At 37.9% G+C, this 19,804-nt stretch overlaps 1 protein-coding gene across 8 annotated transcripts in view; it reads right to left on the reverse strand.

Annotated features, from left to right (window-relative positions):
- LOC121382081 (5'-AMP-activated protein kinase subunit gamma-1-like) overlaps positions 1-19,804 on the reverse strand; it is a 374,706-nt gene that overhangs the window by 134,712 nt on the left and 220,190 nt on the right. The window contains exon 1 of one of the 8 annotated variants that reach the window (XM_041511566.1): positions 1,376-1,649. The exons of the other annotated variants lie outside the window; for them this stretch is intronic. Coding sequence (XP_041367500.1) covers positions 1,376-1,450 — 75 coding nt within the window. The 5' untranslated portion in view covers positions 1,451-1,649. Of the gene's footprint in view, positions 1-1,375; positions 1,650-19,804 lie in introns of those variants that run through there. 8 annotated transcript variants of the gene reach the window in all.

The following is a 19,804-nucleotide window of genomic DNA, read 5'->3' on the forward strand; positions in this document are numbered from 1 at the left end:
CCCTTACTGAATATGCAGTGAATTTTTTTTTATATCTATAACAAATCCGATATCTTGGATCAAGGTGTGTGTATGGGTGGGGGGAGTGGAGGGGTGTACATTAGATACAATATGTACAAACAACTGATCTTAATTGGCCAACCCAATTTAATGAAGTTGTTAGACTACAGGTACACATATATGCACATTATAGAACTTACAGGGTTCCATCACCATTAATTTAAATAATTTTTTTGGAACTGTAATAATTTTCATCACAATATAGGACTGAACTTGGATCCCTAGTAAAATGAAAAATGCTCCCCCTCCCCTCTCTCATGCACAAAACTCCCCACCGGATTTATCATTTGAGACACATTTTCTGGCACAAGTCACAGTCTGTGCCACCAGTGTGTTTGATATAAGGTTAAGCATGTTAAATTCAGACATTTAATCTGATTGTCACATGTGGACTGACATACTTACCCCACCACACATGACAGCACCAATAACAGAACATTAATCTGGTGTTCTGACATTTGATCTGATGGTCACATGTGGGCTTACATACAAACCCCACCACAACACCAATAACCGAACCCAGCCTGCTTTGTGGTGTAAGTCATCAGATATGGGGGGATGGGGTGGGTGGGTGGGTGGTTTAGACATGACATCACCCAGTGGTAACGGCACTTGCTTGATGCATGGTTGGTCCGGGATCGATCTCCGTCCGCAGGCCCATTGGGCTATTTATCGTCCCAGCCAGTATACCACGACTGGTACATCAAAGGCTGTGGTATGTGCTATCCTGTCTGTGGGATGGTGCATATAAAAGATCCCCTGCTACTAATGAAAAAATGTAGCAGGTTTCCTATCTAAGACTATATGTCAAAATTACTATATGTTTGATATCTAAGAGCTGATGATTAACAAATCAATGTGCTCTAGTGGTGTCGTTAAACAAGACAAACACACAGACATAAGTCTGTTAGGTATACTGAGTTAACTCATAGTTACCAGCTCCAACCCAGCGCGAGTTTAACGACTCACTGGGTAGATGTACAAGGCCACTACACATCAACTTCTCTCTCACTAACCACTAACAACAACTAACTCACTGTCCTGGACAGACAGACAGACACACACACACAAGTCTGTTAGGTATACTGGGTTAACTCGTAGTACCAGCTCCAACCCAGCTCCAACCCAGCGCGAGTTTAACGACTCATTGGGTAGATGTACAAAGCCACTACACACCAACTTCTCTCTCACTAACCACTAACAACAAACAACTAACTCACTGTCCTGGACAGACAGACAGACAGTCCAGATTGCTACAGTGTGTGCCCAGGACAGAGTACTTGAACCTTAAGCGGACATTATCCATGAAAAATACCTGTAAGAAAGAAGGAAAAGAACCCATGCAAGTGAACTTCAGATGGAGAAGGCTGTCATGAGGTTTGTTCAACATCCCATCAGCACATGCTGTGGTGTCTGTGAAGGCATATACTGCTTGTCAGAAACATGCTCTTCAATTCAGTTTGTTGACAAGTGAACAGCTGGACTTAACTGCACATGGAATAAGCTCCACAAGTGTTGACCTCTATGTGGCCATGAACTGGGTCAGCACAGAGAACCTGCCAGCCACATGTATTGACATGGGATTTCCACCAACAGCTGTAGAGCACACTTCCTATTGTTTATGTCATGTACTGGACTCCCCAGCATTCATTGATCCATGTGAAGATGTCAATGACCGCTTGTGTGGGTTTTTTTTTCCACACCATTCATTTCAATGTAATGTTGCTGATATTTACCACAAAATTGAAATGTACATTACAGCTGTTACAGGCATGTTATATATATGTTAATAATGTAAATTTGTAATAAAAAAAAAATTTCAATACATTACAGCTGTTTTAGGCATGTCTTATATATTTTAATAATGTAAATTTGCAATAAATTTTTTCTTAATAAAACATTTTCTGATCTGTACAAAATTTTTAATTAACAATCAATAAAGGAAAAAAATGTATGTGTAACAAGCAATTATTAAGGCCTAATATATTGCAAATGCAACACATGGTTATTCTTGTTAGCAGGTAGTGGCAATTTATATGCAGTTTATACCCACACAATATTGAATAATATATACAACAGCCTTGATAAAAATATACTAGTCCTAAAGTAAGGAGAATTTATAAGAACACAAACAGCAACAACAACAACTCTCATTTGGGTCTATCCCGATTCCTAATACATAATATGGTTGACTGACAGTGAGGGAACCCGCTTCCACCACATAGGTTACTACTGCTGATAAAACAGCAAAGGATCTTTTATATGCACTTTCCCATAAACAGGACAATACATACCACAACCTTTGATATACCAGTCATAGTCCCCTGGCTGGGATGGGGGCAAAAAATTCTAAATCCACTGACGGATGATCGATTGACCAACTGCCTAACCACAACACATTCGAAGCAAGTAAATCATTCCATTACGGAAATCTATATATAAATGCAATCATTGCCCAGAATAACAAGTGTGCATGTACTGCATATTAATTAACATCCCATTCATCACATTGTTGACTACAGCACAAGCACTACAGTCAACAAATGTTTTTGTTTATGTTTTTGTTTAATGACACCACTAGAACACATTGCTTTATTAATCATCGTTTACTGGATGTCAAACGTTTGATAAATTTTTACATAATCTTAGAGAGGAAACCTGCTACAGACAGGATAGCACATAGCACGGCCTTTGATATAGCAGTCGTGGAGCACTGGATGAAATGAGAAATATACAGCCCAAAGAGCCCTCTGATCCCACCCATCAACAAATGGATTTTTGTTTTCTCTAAAACCACAATATTAAACCCATGTACAGTAAAGTACACTTATAACGAACGTGCTCAAAAACGAACTACTTCACAGAATGAACTGATCGTAAATGTCCTGTTTTATCTTCCTATACATTAATTACCAACTTATGAAACTGTATACAATGTACTACCACTATAATGAACTAACTATCATTCAGTCCATTCTGGTTCGTTATAAGAGTACTTTAAAGTACAGTACATACAGTTATTTTCATTTAAAGTACAGTACACACAATTATTTTCACAGAACTTCAAAAGCTAAATATACTAAACTCCACTGAAGATGCACCAGTCATATTTGTAGTTGTAAAAAGAATATGAGAAGAAATAACAGGAGGCAGAACGTGATCCAGTGGTAAAGTGCTTGCCTGATGCGCGGTCCATCTGGGATCGATCCCCATCAATGGGCCCATTGTTCTATTCTCGTTACAGCCAGAGCACCACAATTGGTATATCAAAGACAGTGGTATGTGCTATCCTGTCTGTGGGATGGTGCATACAAAAGATCCCTTGCTACAAATGGAAAAATGAAGTGGGTTTCTGCTCTATGACTGTATGTTAAAATTACCAAATGTTTGACATCTGAGCCGATAGCCGATGATTAATAAAACAATGTGCTCCAGTGGTGTAGTTAAACAAAACAAACTTTAAACTTTGTTGAACAGTGACAGCTCTATAACTGGACCTCGGCTGCGTTCCTGACAGCCAGAAGTGTCTGATCATGTACCCGGCAGATGTGTGTATACCATGTTGTGATCTTGTCTGGGTGTGGTCACACACTTGTCCAGTTCTGAGGTAATCCTATGTGTGGAACCTATTTTCTGGGTGCAATTTACCAGCCTCATTATTCTTCAACAATGACATCCAGACCATTGTGCTACAATGTGTTTATTAATTATTCCAACCTTGTGCATGCCAATTACGATTTCAGGCTTTTGGAGTGTTAATTGTTGTAGCCGTACCACACAAGCCATGCATGTAAGAATCCAATATGAATGAACCCGCATAATATGTGTTTTGTGGTAACCTCACACATACAGTAATAATAACTCAAATTAGTGCTTTGTGTTTTCAGTGAGTTCAGTTTATATTATATGATTGAAAGTAAAGAAAGAAATAAATGGGTTTTTTAATGACACACTCAACACATTTTATTTACGGTTATATGGTGTCAGACATATGGTTAAGGACCACACAGATTTTGAGAGGAAACCCGCTGTCGCCACTACATGGGCTACTCTTTCCGATTAGCAGCAAGGGATCTTTTATTTGCACTTCCCACAGGCAGGATAGCACAAACCATGGCCTTTGTTGAACCAGTTATGGATCACTGGTCAGTGCAAGTGATTTACACCTACCCATTGGGCCTTGTGGAGCACTCACTCAAGGTTCGGAGTCGGTATCTGGATTAAAAATCCCATACCTCAACTGGGATCCGAACACAGTACCTATCAGCCTGAAGACCGATGGCCTAACCACGATGCCATCGAGGCCGGTATGATTGGAAGTAAGGAAACAAAAAATCTTTCATCAAACGGAAGGAAGCTTGGAATTTGTTTGGCTTGTTATCATAGAACAGCAGTGGATGGAAATAATATTACATCAGTCTAATAACCAACCAGAGAGACAATATAGGTACAGGGTTAAGAGCTTATGAATATGTTACCTACAGCAATTTGAAAGATTTTTGCTACAGGCAAATTCTCATCTATAGCAATTTTGAGCCTGTCTGTAGCTGTTTTAAACCAACAACATTTGCAACAAATAAACACAAAACTAAAAACACAAATCTAAAAAACCAAAAATGATCTCTTCAACTAGTGGCAATAGTTTTATACAGAGACCACAAAGTTGTCATTGGTAAATTAATACATATGTAAGACCCTGACTTACAATTCATACTGCTGCTATTCCAACTGCCCTTGGTGCCACCATTAATATGAAGCCCTGGGGTATATCCACAACCTGTATATTAAATGTTGTGGTATGTTATGTCCTGCTTGGTAGACATGCATGTAGTAGCTGCACTGCAGTTAACAGGTGAGAGTAGCATGGTATGTGGTGTCCTGCTTGGTAGACATGCATGTAGTAGCTGCACTGCAGTTAACAGGTGAGAATAGCATGGTATGTGGTGTCCTGCTTGGTAGACATGCATGTAGTAGCTGCACTGCAGTTAACAGGTGAGAGTAGCATGGTATGTTGTGTCCTGCTTGGTAGACATGCATGTAGTAGCTGCACTGCAGTTAACAGGTGAGAATAGCATGGTATGTGGTGTCCTGCTTGGTAGACATGCATGTAGTAGCTGCACTGCAGTTAACAGGTGAGAATAGCATGGTATGTGGTGTCCTGCTTGGTAGACATGCATGTAGTAGCTGCACTGCAGTTAACAGGTGAGAATAGCATGGTATGTGGTGTCCTGCTTGGTAGACATGCATGTAGTAGCTGCACTGCAGTTAACAGGTGAGAATAGCATGGTATGTGGTGTCCTGCTTGGTAGACATGCATGTAGTAGCTGCACTGCAGTTAACAGGTGAGAATAGCATGGTATGTGGTGTCCTGCTTGGTAGACATGCATGTAGTAGCTGCACTGCAGTTAACAGGTGAGAATAGCATGGTATGTGGTGTCCTGCTTGGTAGACATGCATGTAGTAGCTGCACTGCAGTTAACAGGTGAGAATAGCATGGTATGTGGTGTCCTGCTTGGTAGACATGCATGTAGTAGCTGCACTGCAGTTAACAGGTGAGAATAGCATGGTATATGGTGTCCTGCTTGGTAGACATGCATGTAGTAGCTGCACTGCAGTTAACAGGTGAGAATAGCATGGTATGTGGTGTCAGGTTTCTTTTCTTACTCGGAGGGCGGAACATAGCCCACTGTTGACGTGCTCGCTTGATGTGCGATCAGCGTAGGATCAATCCCTGTTGAAGGGACTCATTTGGCTATTTCTCATTCCAGCCAGTACACCACGACTGATATATCAAAAGGCCATGGTATGCACTATCCTGTCTATAAAAGAGGTGCATATAAATATCCTTTGCTACTAATGAAAATAGATAGCATATTTCCAGAAACATATAGCATATTTCCTCCCTAAGACTGTCAGAATCACCAAATGTTTGACATCCAATAGCTGATCATTAATATATCAATGTGCTCTAGTGGTGTCATTAAACAAAACAAACTTTAAATAAATGTGCTCTAGTTAAACAAAACAAACTTTATGTCAGAATTACAAAAAATTTTGATATCCAATATTCAACGATTTGTTAAATCAGTGTGCTCTAGTGGTGTCATTAAACAAAACAAACTTTATATGTCAGAATTACAAAATATTTGATATCCAATGATTAATAAATCAATGTGCTCTAGTGGTATTGTTAAACAAAACAAACTTTAAATCTTTTCTCATTCTCCAGGCCAAGTGTCACAATTATATGTACCTTGTTATGGTAAACAAAGTGTAGGCTTGTTATTTCTTTCCTTTTTCTTTCATACATGCCTTTTCCCACAGACAATCAAAAGAGCATAGATCAGTCATTAATCGTTGATGAGAATGTGAATACACCAATATCACTGCCGAGTGGAATCCATCCTAATTAACACCCCTGGCACCTGGCTATACATGTATACAGCTCTGCCGCCCCAATACTTTATCAATTAAATCACTTTTGCTCGGAGGAAAACGATGAAAAACATTCTCATACGCTAATTGCTGTCAACTATATACACAAACAGAAATACTAGTAGCTGCATCACATTACCAGCCCATAGGGAATATCACACCGTATATTAGCAAAATAATTATTTTGTTAAAAAAGAATTTTTGTCCAGGATTCACCCACTTTAAAACTAACAAATAAAAATATGCCACACTATACATAACACTATACTAAATACTGAAATATTAAATACTTACCTCTTGAAAATCCTAAAATGAAATAAGCAACTCAATGGTCGGTATATATATAATGAGACGGTTCAAATGAAGTCATTTACCAGAGTGTTCGGACAAATAGCTAGCACAGAAGCTGGCAACAGTCTGTATAAACACAGTGACCTTGACTTTACCTAAATCTTTATCACTGGTCAACATGGCATTTATTGGTTCTAGCATGCATCTGGGGAGAAAATCATAGGAGACAGAACATTCGCTGGCACATGATTAGTGTGTCCTAAGGGTTTCTGACATTCAGTCATCAGGGGGACATGCTAATTACTAGAATCATGCTATCATAGGGACTGTACAGTAGTGTTTCGCAATCAAAAGCTTTAAGAGATATTAATTACTTTTCAGGAGAAATACGTTCAGTATAAGATGATCATTAAAAGTGTGAGAAGATACAGAATTATGTATCAATTAGTGAATGATCTTATAGGCTCATATTTAAACCACCTGAAATTATTCTGTTGGAGGGAATGAATGAATGAATGAATGAATGAATGAATGAATGTTTAACGACACCCCAGCACAAAAATACATATGTGTCACAAATGATGCGTGGTCGGTCTAGGATTGATCATCACTGGCCTATTTCTCATTCAAGCCAGCACTCCATAACTTGTGTAACAAAAGGCCATGGTATGTACTACCCTGTCTATGGAATCCTTAGCTACTATTTGGAAAGAGTAGCCAATTGCTTGGCACCAGTAAGCTTTCTCTCTCATTAACCATAAACATATGCCTGATGTTATATACCTGTTTATTACACTCCAGTGTAGGATATTACTCATGTCATAACAGTTACTCAATATCTAACTTTTGTAATATTGACACGCGCAGACTGGCTTGGTTTTTTAAATTTGAATGATGTCAGTATTCGAATGACGTCACTTTGCATCTCCCTGCAATAAAATAACTGGGTGCATGATACGTCCTTTTTCAGAACGCTAGAAAATATTAAGTGCAAAACTGGCACTAACAACTAACCTATTGTCCTGCATGAACAGACAGCCCAAATAGCTGAAGTGTCTGCCTAGGACAGTGTGCTTGAACCTTAATTGGATATAAGCACGAAAAAATAAGAGAAAGAAAGAAAGCACACTAATAACAGGACTAGTATACTGCTCTTTTTTAAGTCCCTACCAGTCCAACCGGAGGAACTATAGGTTTCATTTTTCATCCTTCTGTCTGTCTGTCCGTCCGTCCATCTGTCTATCCCACATACAGTCTTCTGGACTTTTTTATGTATAGCTTTACTGTGTACTGTTACAGATCAACTTTGACTTTTCACAATGATTGCCAAGATGAAAAGATACATTGATTAATGTTATGTTTAAAATGAGTGTACGGTAAACCATTTCTAATATGAGGCAATCCAAAGCATACTAACTGGCACCTGAATCTGACTTTTTATTATCCCTGATGCCAACATGACTGGGCACTGAACAAAATACAGTGTCTTTATTGGCAATGGATAAAAACAGAATTCTTAATTATTTTCCAGAATTTGAAGTTATCTGATGGTTTTTGTGTTATACGTTTTTGGGGAGGTAACTTTATATTTAAATTTTGTTTGTTTGTTTATTTTATTGTATTAAAAAGTTATCTCCCGCCTTCCCTCCCTGGGACATATGTTATTATATGTTGTAGTATGTAGATTGTAGTTAATTTTGGAATACATGGTTTATAAACATTTTATTCAAATCTACTGTCTTTTAATATAAATTCAATGGAATAAACCATGATTTTTTTTTTTCAAACATTTTCATGTCATTTATATGTAGAACTGATATTAATTAATAGTGCTCTCTTTAATTAATTGAACGACTGGAATGGCAGACATTGTGTTTCAGATCATTCCTTGTTTGTAAGATTAATTTTGTTGCATCTTTTGTACATCGTATCCCCCACCCCTCACTCTGGTTTGGTTGTTTTGGTTGTTTTGTCTGACTTATGATTGGATATGGATTCAGATTTAGTAGGGTCTGTGCAGAAGGGGTTGTCATAACTTGGTTTTCCTGCCTTAGAGTACTTATATGTAATAGGATACATAGCAAGTTAAGTTGAATGACATGAGTTAAATGATTTTAAATGTAAAACAAAAGGTACATTTATTCTGAGAAATAGTTATACCTAAAAAGAACAAATAACAAAAAAACACAAGACCCCCCCCCCCCCCCCCAACACACACCAACCAATCCAAACTTTTTGTTGTTTACTTGAACTTAATTTTGTTACCATAGCAACACCACAATTAATTTTTTTTATATGTTATTTATAATGAATTTACTGTTTAAAAGCTGCTACCTATTCCCTATTGCAGCTGGAGAGGTCTATTTGTTCTCTGACTGACTACTTGTTATTACCACACTACATCTATAGGTCATGTTTTTCCCCTTTCTTATGTTATCGATAACATGATGTTTTGATGTGCCATTCGTTGTCACGCACTTAGTATATAATAAATCAGTACAATAAATTGCTGCAAAAATCTATCAAGAAGACAAAGGATTTGAAAGGATAATTAAATTATGCTTTCTTTCACTATATTAGATTTTATACCATAAACAGCCCCATAAACGTAAGTCTCTGTCGATGTGGTTATTGATTTTAGTTGTCAATAAGATGACCATGCTGAAACTGGTATAGAGCCACCTTCTGGGAATATGGTAACAGGATTCTTTTGAAAGTCCAAACCAGGTGACCATGCTGAAACTGGTATAGAGCCACCTTCTGGGAATATGGTAACAGGATTCTTTTGAAAGTCCAAACCAGGTGACCATGCTGAAACTGGTATAGAGCCACCTTCTGGGAATATGGTAACAGGATTCTTTTGAAAGTCCAAACCAGGTGACCATGCTGAAACTGGTATAGAGCCACCTTCTGGGAATATGGTAACAGGATTCTTTTGAAAGTCCAAACCAGGTGACCATGCTGAAACTGGTATAGAGCCACCTTCTGGGAATATGGTAACAGGATTCTTTTGAAAGTCCAAACCAGGTGACCAAGGGCGGGGCGTAGCCCAGTGGTAAAGCACTCGCCTGATGCAAGGTCGGTCTAGGATCTATTCTTGTCGTTGGGCCCATTGGGCTATTTCTCACTCTAGCCAGTGCACCACAACTGGTATATCATAGGCCATGGAATGTGCTATCCTGTCTGTGGGATGGTGCATATAAAAAATCCCTTGCTACTAATGGAAAAATGTAGTGTTTTTCGGCTCTAACACTTTATATATGTCAAAATTACCAAATGTTTGACATTCAATAGTCAATGATTAATATTAAATCAATGTGCTCTAGTGGTGTAGTTAAACAAAACAAACTTTAAACCAGGTGACCATGAAGTTACAACAGGTCCATTTCTCAAATAGATTTCAAAATCAGCAGGTGATCAAAGAAATCAGTTAAAACCTAGCTGACAGTTTGTCATAATTACTGGTAACTGGCTAAAAACATGAACCCCAAACTGACTTGTCTGCTAACACAGGTACGATTTAGTCCAAAAATTCCCATCCACAAACTACACTGTAAAATATTTCAACTTCACATATTTCAACTTATCCAAACAAAAGCATTTTTGTAGTTTACCTACAATTAATATAAACTGACTATTAAAAATAATGAAAAAGAACAACACACTCAACACATTTTAACTATGGCTATATAGCGTCGGACACATGGTTACGGATCACAGAGATAGAGAGGAAACCAGCAGTCACCACATACTCCATGCATTACTCTTTTTACTTAGCAGCAAGGGATCTTTTATATGCACTTTCCCACAGACAGGGTAACATACCATGGCCTTTTGTTATACCAATCTAATGTGAAGCATGTACAGGCTGGAATGAGAAATAGCCCAATGGGCCCTTCACCAATGAGGCAAGCACTTTACCACTGGGCTATGTATGTCCTGCCCTATCGGCAGCTATAAATGGTCATAAAAGCCAAGAAGCTGGAGATCAACCAGATGTGATCTCTTGCCATTTAATGTAATCATGTATAAAAATGGCTATAGTTTTAGCATGAATATTTATAAATACGAATTTGAATTGCATATGAACCTACAATGCTATAATCAAAGCAACTGTATACCACTGTGTACCATCAGGTCAATAATGTAACCTTATTTAAATCGAGAGACTGTAAAGCTGGCTATTCTCACAATTCAGGAGTCAGGAGTGGTGATAAAATTTCAACATATTCACTTATATAAACGTATAATCAATTAATGTGATTAATTTACCAGATATTTTGATGAATACCATACAGTCATGGAAATTACATTGTGTTATGCAAATGATATAGTTTGCACACTGATTTTTTTTTATTATTATGATTTTTCAAAAATACATATTTATTGTTCCGGATCATATAGCAGTGTCGTTGTTGGGAGCCCCAAATCACTGGTTTACATTTGTATCCATGGTCTAAGCAGCAACAAACTGTGTTAAAAATAACAAAAACTAATAGAAACTGATTCAGGGTGAAGTTCAACTTATGCATACAGATGAACATGGACAGTGATCTATAATATAACTATTGTTATGATCCGAGATTTAAATGGGAACAGAGAAAATATCGAAATAGAAGGATGAGAATCAGAAAAGGATTTAGAAGAAGAAGAAAAAAAAGAAGAAGAAAAATACAAGACAGATATAGATGGCATAAGAAGAAGGTAAGAAGTTGTTTTGAATTAAATAAGACATGAAACACTGCGATCTCCAAACAAGCCATGCACTAAATCAGTCTTAATATATATTGCTACATGTATATATGTATACATTATATTTTTTAAATAATTAATTATATCTATATCATTATTACTCACTCATTAAAGAGGTTGAGCCATGGGGACCATTCTTTAATAAATTCTTCATAATGGCATTTTTTAAATAGAATACAATCTAATTAAAATTAGCTCCACTATTACATGTGGATCTAACACCAGCTAGTTGGAGCTCATGTCCACCAATCAAAACCTTACTTGCAGAATCCTGCCAGTGATTTAAAAATAATTTGAAAACATTCCAAATTATCCTGAGGGTATACGACATGTTTCGTGTGAATTACGAATGCCTTAAAACATGTTTTATTTTATAAAATAAATAATTTGTAATGTAAAACTGAAGACTGATTTAGTTGTGTGTTTTTTTAAAAATAAATAAATAATTTTTAATGTAAAATTGAAGACTGATAACCCATCCCGTACGTATTGGTATGGTTCGCTGTACTGCGGCCACTAAAAGATATTTTTAGAATTTGTATGCTCTCAAATAACGTTATAAAAGGCGAAGTGTGATTGGTCAATATTTAAATTATTATTTACAGACGAAATGTTACCTGGACATTGGGGACTATGCAGTGTTGTTAGCAATCCGATTAAAATTAGTTCTACTGGTTTAAATAAGGCATTCGTAATTCACATGAAACATATCGTATACCCTCAGGATAATTCGGAATGTTTTCAAATTATTTTTAAATCACTGGCAGGATTCTGCAAGTAAGGTTTTGATTGGTGGACATGAGCTCCAACTGGCTGGTGTTAGATCCACATGTAATAGTGGAGCTAATTTTAATTAGATTGAATAGAATCTATCTTTCTATTTCAAATTTTTTGTGCAATATGTTTTTAATGGCAGTGATTTCTAAGCATTTTTTCTGTATTTTTGTACAGTAAATATAGTATTTTATATTAATAATTAGCCAATTAAGAAAGTTATCTTTTTCATTATTTATGAAACCAAACATATTTTTATTAAAAGTAATTATATTCCCAGTCTTAGTTAATATCCAGGCTTGTACCGCATCCCATAAAGTTTTTGGTCTCATTACACTCTACAAATAAATGTGATATGGTTTCAGGATAATTACTACATATATTGCACATATTCGAATCGACGTAGCGAATCATATGTAAAAATGTATTAGTAGCTAAAATTCTTTGAAATAATCTGTATTGGAACCATAATAAAGTTGAATCGTTCATGCATTGGAAAGGTAGCAAACAGTACTGTTCCCAATCACTTGGTGTAAAAATAAATCCTTGATTCGTGTATTTAATTTGTGATTTTGGCGTTACTGATTTGAAGTTTATTATATCGTACATATCTTTACATCCTCGTTGGCTTTTTAACAATAGTTTTAATTTAAATGGAAGAATGGGTTTATTTATTGTTGTGAAACTGTCATCTTTCAAAGTATCTAAATTTTTAAGATATGATTTTACTGCTTTTACCAGTGAAACATAGTATAAGAAATTTGTTGTTGAAATTTATCATAAGACAAAATATCACCTTGTTTATCGAATAGGTCACTGATTTATTAATCATAGGAAACCTGTTACATTTTTTTTTTCAATGTGCTCTAGTGGTGTCATTAAACAAAACAAACTTTAACTTTTAAATTGTTTTCCATTAGCAGCAAAAGATTTTTTTTAATATGCATTTTCCCACATGCAGGACAGCATATACCACAGCTTTTGATATACCAGTCTTTGGGATAGGAAAATGCCCAATCAGATAATTAGTTCACTGAGGAGGTTCCATCCTACAAGCCTAGCACCTCAGGCAAGCACTTTAAAAAAAAAATATTGTTTTAATCTTTTTATTCATCAAACTCAATATTGCACATATACATGTTTACAGTCTCAGGCAAGCACTCTACTGACCGAGTAAGATCCCACCCATCTATTGCACAAATACATGTTTACAGTCTCAGGCAAGCACTCTACTGACCGAGTAAGATCCCACCCATCTATTGCACATATACATGTTTACAGTCTCAGGCAAGCACTCTACTGACCGAGTAAGATCCCACCCATCTATTGCACATATACATGTTTACAGTCTCAGGCAAGCACTCTACTGACCGAGTAAGATCCCACCCATCTATTGCACATATACATGTTTACAGTCTCAGGCAAGCACTCTACTGACCGAGTAAGATCCCACCCATCTATTGCACATATACATGTTTACAGTCTCAGGCAAGCACTCTACTGACCGAGTAAGATCCCACCCATCTATTGCACAAATACATGTTTACAGTCTCAGGCAAGCACTCTACTGACCGAGTAAGATCCCACCCATCTATTGCACATATACATGTTTACAGTCTCAGGCAAGCACTCTACTGACCGAGTAAGATCCCACCCATCTATTGCACAAATACATGTTTACAGTCTCAGGCAAGCACTCTACTGACCGAGTAAGATCCCACCCATCTATTGCACATATACATGTTTACAGTCTCAGGCAAGCACTCTACTGACCGAGTAAGATCCCACCCATCTATTGCACAAATACATGTTTACAGTCTCAGGCAAGCACTCTACTGACCGAGTAAGATCCCACCCATCTATTGCACAAATACATGTTTACAGTCTCAGGCAAGCACTCTACTGACCGAGTAAGATCCCACCCATCTATTGCACAAATACATGTTTACAGTCTCAGGCAAGCACTCTACTGACCGAGTAAGATCCCACCCATCTATTGCACATATACATGTTTACAGTCTCAGGCAAGCACTCTACTGACCGAGTAAGATCCCACCCATCTATTGCACATATACATGTTTACAGTCTCAGGCAAGCACTCTACTGACCGAGTAAGATCCCACCCATCTATTGCACATATACATGTTTACAGTCTCAGGCAAGCACTCTACTGACCGAGTAAGATCCCACCCATCTATTGCACATATACATGTTTACAGTCTCAGGCAAGCACTCTACTGACCGAGTAAGATCCCACCCATCTATTGCACATATACATGTTTACAGTCTCAGGCAAGCACTCTACTGACCGAGTAAGATCCCACCCATCTATTGCACAAATACATGTTTACAGTCTCAGGCAAGCACTCTACTGACCGAGTAAGATCCCACCCATCTATTGCACAAATACATGTTTACAGTCTCAGGCAAGCACTCTACTGACCGAGTAAGATCCCACCCATCTATTGCACAAATACATGTTTACAGTCTCAGGCAAGCACTCTACTGACCGAGTAAGATCCCACCCATCTATTGCACAAATACATGTTTACAGTCTCAGGCAAGCACTCTACTGACCGAGTAAGATCCCACCCATCTATTGCACAAATACATGTTTACAGTCTCAGGCAAGCACTCTACTGACCGAGTAAGATCCCACCCATCTATTGCACAAATACATGTTTACAGTCTCAGGCAAGCACTCTACTGACCGAGTAAGATCCCACCCATCTATTGCACATATACATGTTTACAGTCTCAGGCAAGCACTCTACTGACCGAGTAAGATCCCACCCATCTATTGCACAAATACATGTTTACAGTCTCAGGCAAGCACTCTACTGACCGAGTAAGATCCCACCCATCTATTGCACAAATACATGTTTACAGTCTCAGGCAAGCACTCTACTGACCGAGTAAGATCCCACCCATCTATTGCACATATACATGTTTACAGTCTCAGGCAAGCACTCTACTGACCGAGTAAGATCCCACCCATCTATTGCACATATACATGTTTACAGTCTCAGGCAAGCACTCTACTGACCGAGTAAGATCCCACCCATCTATTGCACAAATACATGTTTACAGTCTCAGGCAAGCACTCTACTGACCGAGTAAGATCCCACCCATCTATTGCACATATACATGTTTACAGTCTCAGGCAAGCACTCTACTGACCGAGTAAGATCCCACCCATCTATTGCACATATACATGTTTACAGTCTCAGGCAAGCACTCTACTGACCGAGTAAGATCCCACCCATCTATTGCACATATACATGTTTACAGTCTCAGGCAAGCACTCTACTGACCGAGTAAGATCCCACCCATCTATTGCACATATACATGTTTACAGTCTCAGGCAAGCACTCTACTGACCGAGTAAGATCCCACCCATCTATTGCACATATACATGTTTACAGTCTCAGGCAAGCACTCTACTGACCGAGTAAGATCCCACCCATCTATTGCACATATACATGTTTACAGTCTCAGGCAAGCACTCTACTGACCGAGTAAGATCCCACCCATCTATTGCACATATACATGTTTACAGTCTCAGGCAAGCACTCTACTGACCGAGTAAGATCCCACCCATCTATTGCACATATACATGTTTACAGTCTCAGGCAAGCACTCTACTGACCGAGTAAGATCCCACCCATCTATTGCACATATACATGTTTACAGTCTCAGGCAAGCACTCTACTGACCGAGTAAGATCCCACCCATCTATTGCACAAATACATGTTTACAGTCTCAGGCAAGCACTCTACTGACCGAGTAAGATCCCACCCATCTATTGCACATATACATGTTTACAGTCTCAGGCAAGCACTCTACTGACCGAGTAAGATCCCACCCATCTATTGCACATATACATGTTTACAGTCTCAGGCAAGCACTCTACTGACCGAGTAAGATCCCACCCATCTATTGCACATATACATGTTTACAGTCTCAGGCAAGCACTCTACTGACCGAGTAAGATCCCACCCATCTATTGCACATATACATGTTTACAGTCTCAGGCAAGCACTCTACTGACCGAGTAAGATCCCACCCATCTATTGCACAAATACATGTTTACAGTCTCAGGCAAGCACTCTACTGACCGAGTAAGATCCCACCCATCTATTGCACATATACATGTTTACAGTCTCAGGCAAGCACTCTACTGACCGAGTAAGATCCCACCCATCTATTGCACATATACATGTTTACAGTCTCAGGCAAGCACTCTACTGACCGAGTAAGATCCCACCCATCTATTGCACATATACATGTTTACAGTCTCAGGCAAGCACTCTACTGACCGAGTAAGATCCCACCCATCTATTGCACATATACATGTTTACAGTCTCAGGCAAGCACTCTACTGACCGAGTAAGATCCCACCCATCTATTGCACAAATACATGTTTACAGTCTCAGGCAAGCACTCTACTGACCGAGTAAGATCCCACCCATCTATTGCACAAATACATGTTTACAGTCTCAGGCAAGCACTCTACTGACCGAGTAAGATCCCACCCATCTATTGCACAAATACATGTTTACAGTCTCAGGCAAGCACTCTACTGACCGAGTAAGATCCCACCCATCTATTGCACATATACATGTTTACAGTCTCAGGCAAGCACTCTACTGACCGAGTAAGATCCCACCCATCTATTGCACATATACATGTTTACAGTCTCAGGCAAGCACTCTACTGACCGAGTAAGATCCCACCCATCTATTGCACATATACATGTTTACAGTCTCAGGCAAGCACTCTACTGACCGAGTAAGATCCCACCCATCTATTGCACATATACATGTTTACAGTCTCAGGCAAGCACTCTACTGACCGAGTAAGATCCCACCCATCTATTGCACAAATGATTAAGTGGGTTTATATAAGTAAGTGTAATAAATGTGTCAAAAAGCTTTTTATGTCTATACAACATTCGAGTCAAATGCCATTTGGATTGTCTTAAAGCTGCAGTAAACATGCTTACACCCATTTAAAATCATTTCACTTTCAGCCAATAAAAAAAAATGTTTAATGACACCTCAGCACTTTAAATTGTAATCAATATAATGAAATAAACTTCTTCTTTTTTTTTCTTCTTTTTTTTGGCTTCTGTCCCAAATAGTTTTTTTCTCCCCATCCCAACCAGTCCCCATATGACTGGTATAATAAAGGTTCTGGTATGTGTTGTCCTGTCTATGGAAAAGTGCATATAGAAGATCCCTTGCTACTAATGGTAAAATGTAGTGGATTTCATCTTAAGACTGATAAGAAACATTTATCAAATGTTTGACATCCAATAGCCAATGATTAATAAATAAATGTGCTCTAGTAGTTTCGTTAAACAAAACAAAACAAACTTATATATATACTAGTACAGGAAAGTACTTGCCACATGCTGTGTTTATGAGACAACAAATGATGGCCTTTTATAAACCAGCCATGCAATACTGGCTGGATATTGGTAATAATTGATTGAACAAAGCCACTATTATGAGTAGATCCTATGACGTACTGCACTCCAGGTGGATGTTCTATGACAGCAACTAGATCCTGCCCCCTATGTATATGTTCATTCAAATTTGGCAGCTACATTAAGCACCTTGATAAACAATGGGATTAATCTGTAGTGTGGTCTGTGAAACACAACCAACACTGAAGTTCAGAAGTCCATGAAACTCACAGCTTGCTGGCTTGTTTTGACAAGCCTTATAGATACTCCTTCAGACAGTGACAGCCATAACCATGATCTTCTTGAACTTTCATTGTTCATTATTATCAGTCATTTTCCAAGAGAAACATAATAAAGCTGTAAGTGAATTCAGCAGTGTTACTAAAAGGATTTTGGTGGCCATATTGAAGCCACACAATCGGAGTAGATTACATGGTAAAATAGCTCTGATAATTCCATAAGACTGCCAATATAATTACATTACAAACAAGAGTATGCTTTGAGCGACATTAATATCCTCAATCTTATTAGACGTATCATAGAGTAAACATTGTTAAATGCCAACTGAAGCCAACATATGACATTAAGGATTATACGTGTACAGCCGATCAGGTTACTCATAGGATTTCTTGACGAACATGGCAAAATACAACTTCCTGTTGTTGACGTTGTTGTTTGTTTTAATTATTAAAAAATTTTAATTTTTATTTTACTATTAAAAAAATATTTCTTAGTTTTATTATTCTAAATCAGCTAGTTAAAAATACGTACAATTTTAGAAAGATTGCATACCCGTACATTACATTACATTACATTATATTATATATGTGTGTCTTTTCAGTGTTCCATTGTTTTTTAAGATAGAAGGCTGTATGTTTATATTTAAAGCAAATGCAGAACCCTCAAATTTATCAATGTAATTTGTATCTAGTAATGAGTCAGAATATTTTACTGCAAAAAGTACATGACAATAGCTAAATTTGCTGGCTTATTTTAACTAGTGTAAACTAGTGCTTTATATTAACAGTACATGTTTACATACTTGTAATATCTTTAATATGAAGGCCCATGTGTTATGTACAGGATAGGATCAATAATCTCTTTAACAGCACAATTTCCCATGTTCACACAGTATGTTACATATATGCAGGTGCTCGCTTGACATTCATCCCGCAAACCTCAGATCACAACACTCCCACCGATTAAACGATGGCCTCCGATTTAGCTGAAGATTGATTGGTCGATTACAGTACACACCAGGTTTGCATGCTGCTGCTGACTCTCTTGAGGCCTAATTCACAAAGCTTTCTCAAAAGCTCTTAAGAAACATGACATTGTATTTGAAAGTCTTTCTGCATTGCACTGCCAGATCACAAAGTTGCAAGAGTTTAACTAAATAGGCCTCAGGCGTCTGTGGGCCTATTAAATCATGATGGCCATGTGATCTAGATAGTGGTAAGGGTATTGATCTAGTGACCACGATAAATAAACAGACATCAGTGATCATGACAAATAAACAGACATCAGTGATCATGACAGATAAACAGACATCAGTGACCATGACAGATAAACAGACATCAGTGACCATGACAGATAAACAGACATCAGTGAGCATGACAGATAAACAGACATCAGTGACCATGACAGATAAACAGACATCAGTGACCATGACAGATAAACAGACATCAGTGAGCATGACAGATAAACAGACATCAGTGACCACAACAAATAAACGAACATCAGTGACCACAACAAATAAACAGACATTAGTGACCACAACAAATAAACAGACATCAGTGAGCATGACAAATAAACAGACATCAGTGAGCATGACAAATAAACAGACATCAGTGACCACAACAAATAAACAGACATTAGTGACCACAACAAATAAACAAACATCAATGACCACAACAACCCAGTGCTCTCAGTGATGAGGCATCAATTACCATGACGTGCAATCAGTTAAAGTTGATATTGTTTAACAACACCACTAGAGCACATTTAATTATTAATCATCAG

Source organism: Gigantopelta aegis, chromosome 9, assembly GCF_016097555.1.
Source record: "Gigantopelta aegis isolate Gae_Host chromosome 9, Gae_host_genome, whole genome shotgun sequence".
Taxonomy (NCBI): Eukaryota; Metazoa; Mollusca; class Gastropoda; order Neomphalida; family Peltospiridae; genus Gigantopelta; species Gigantopelta aegis.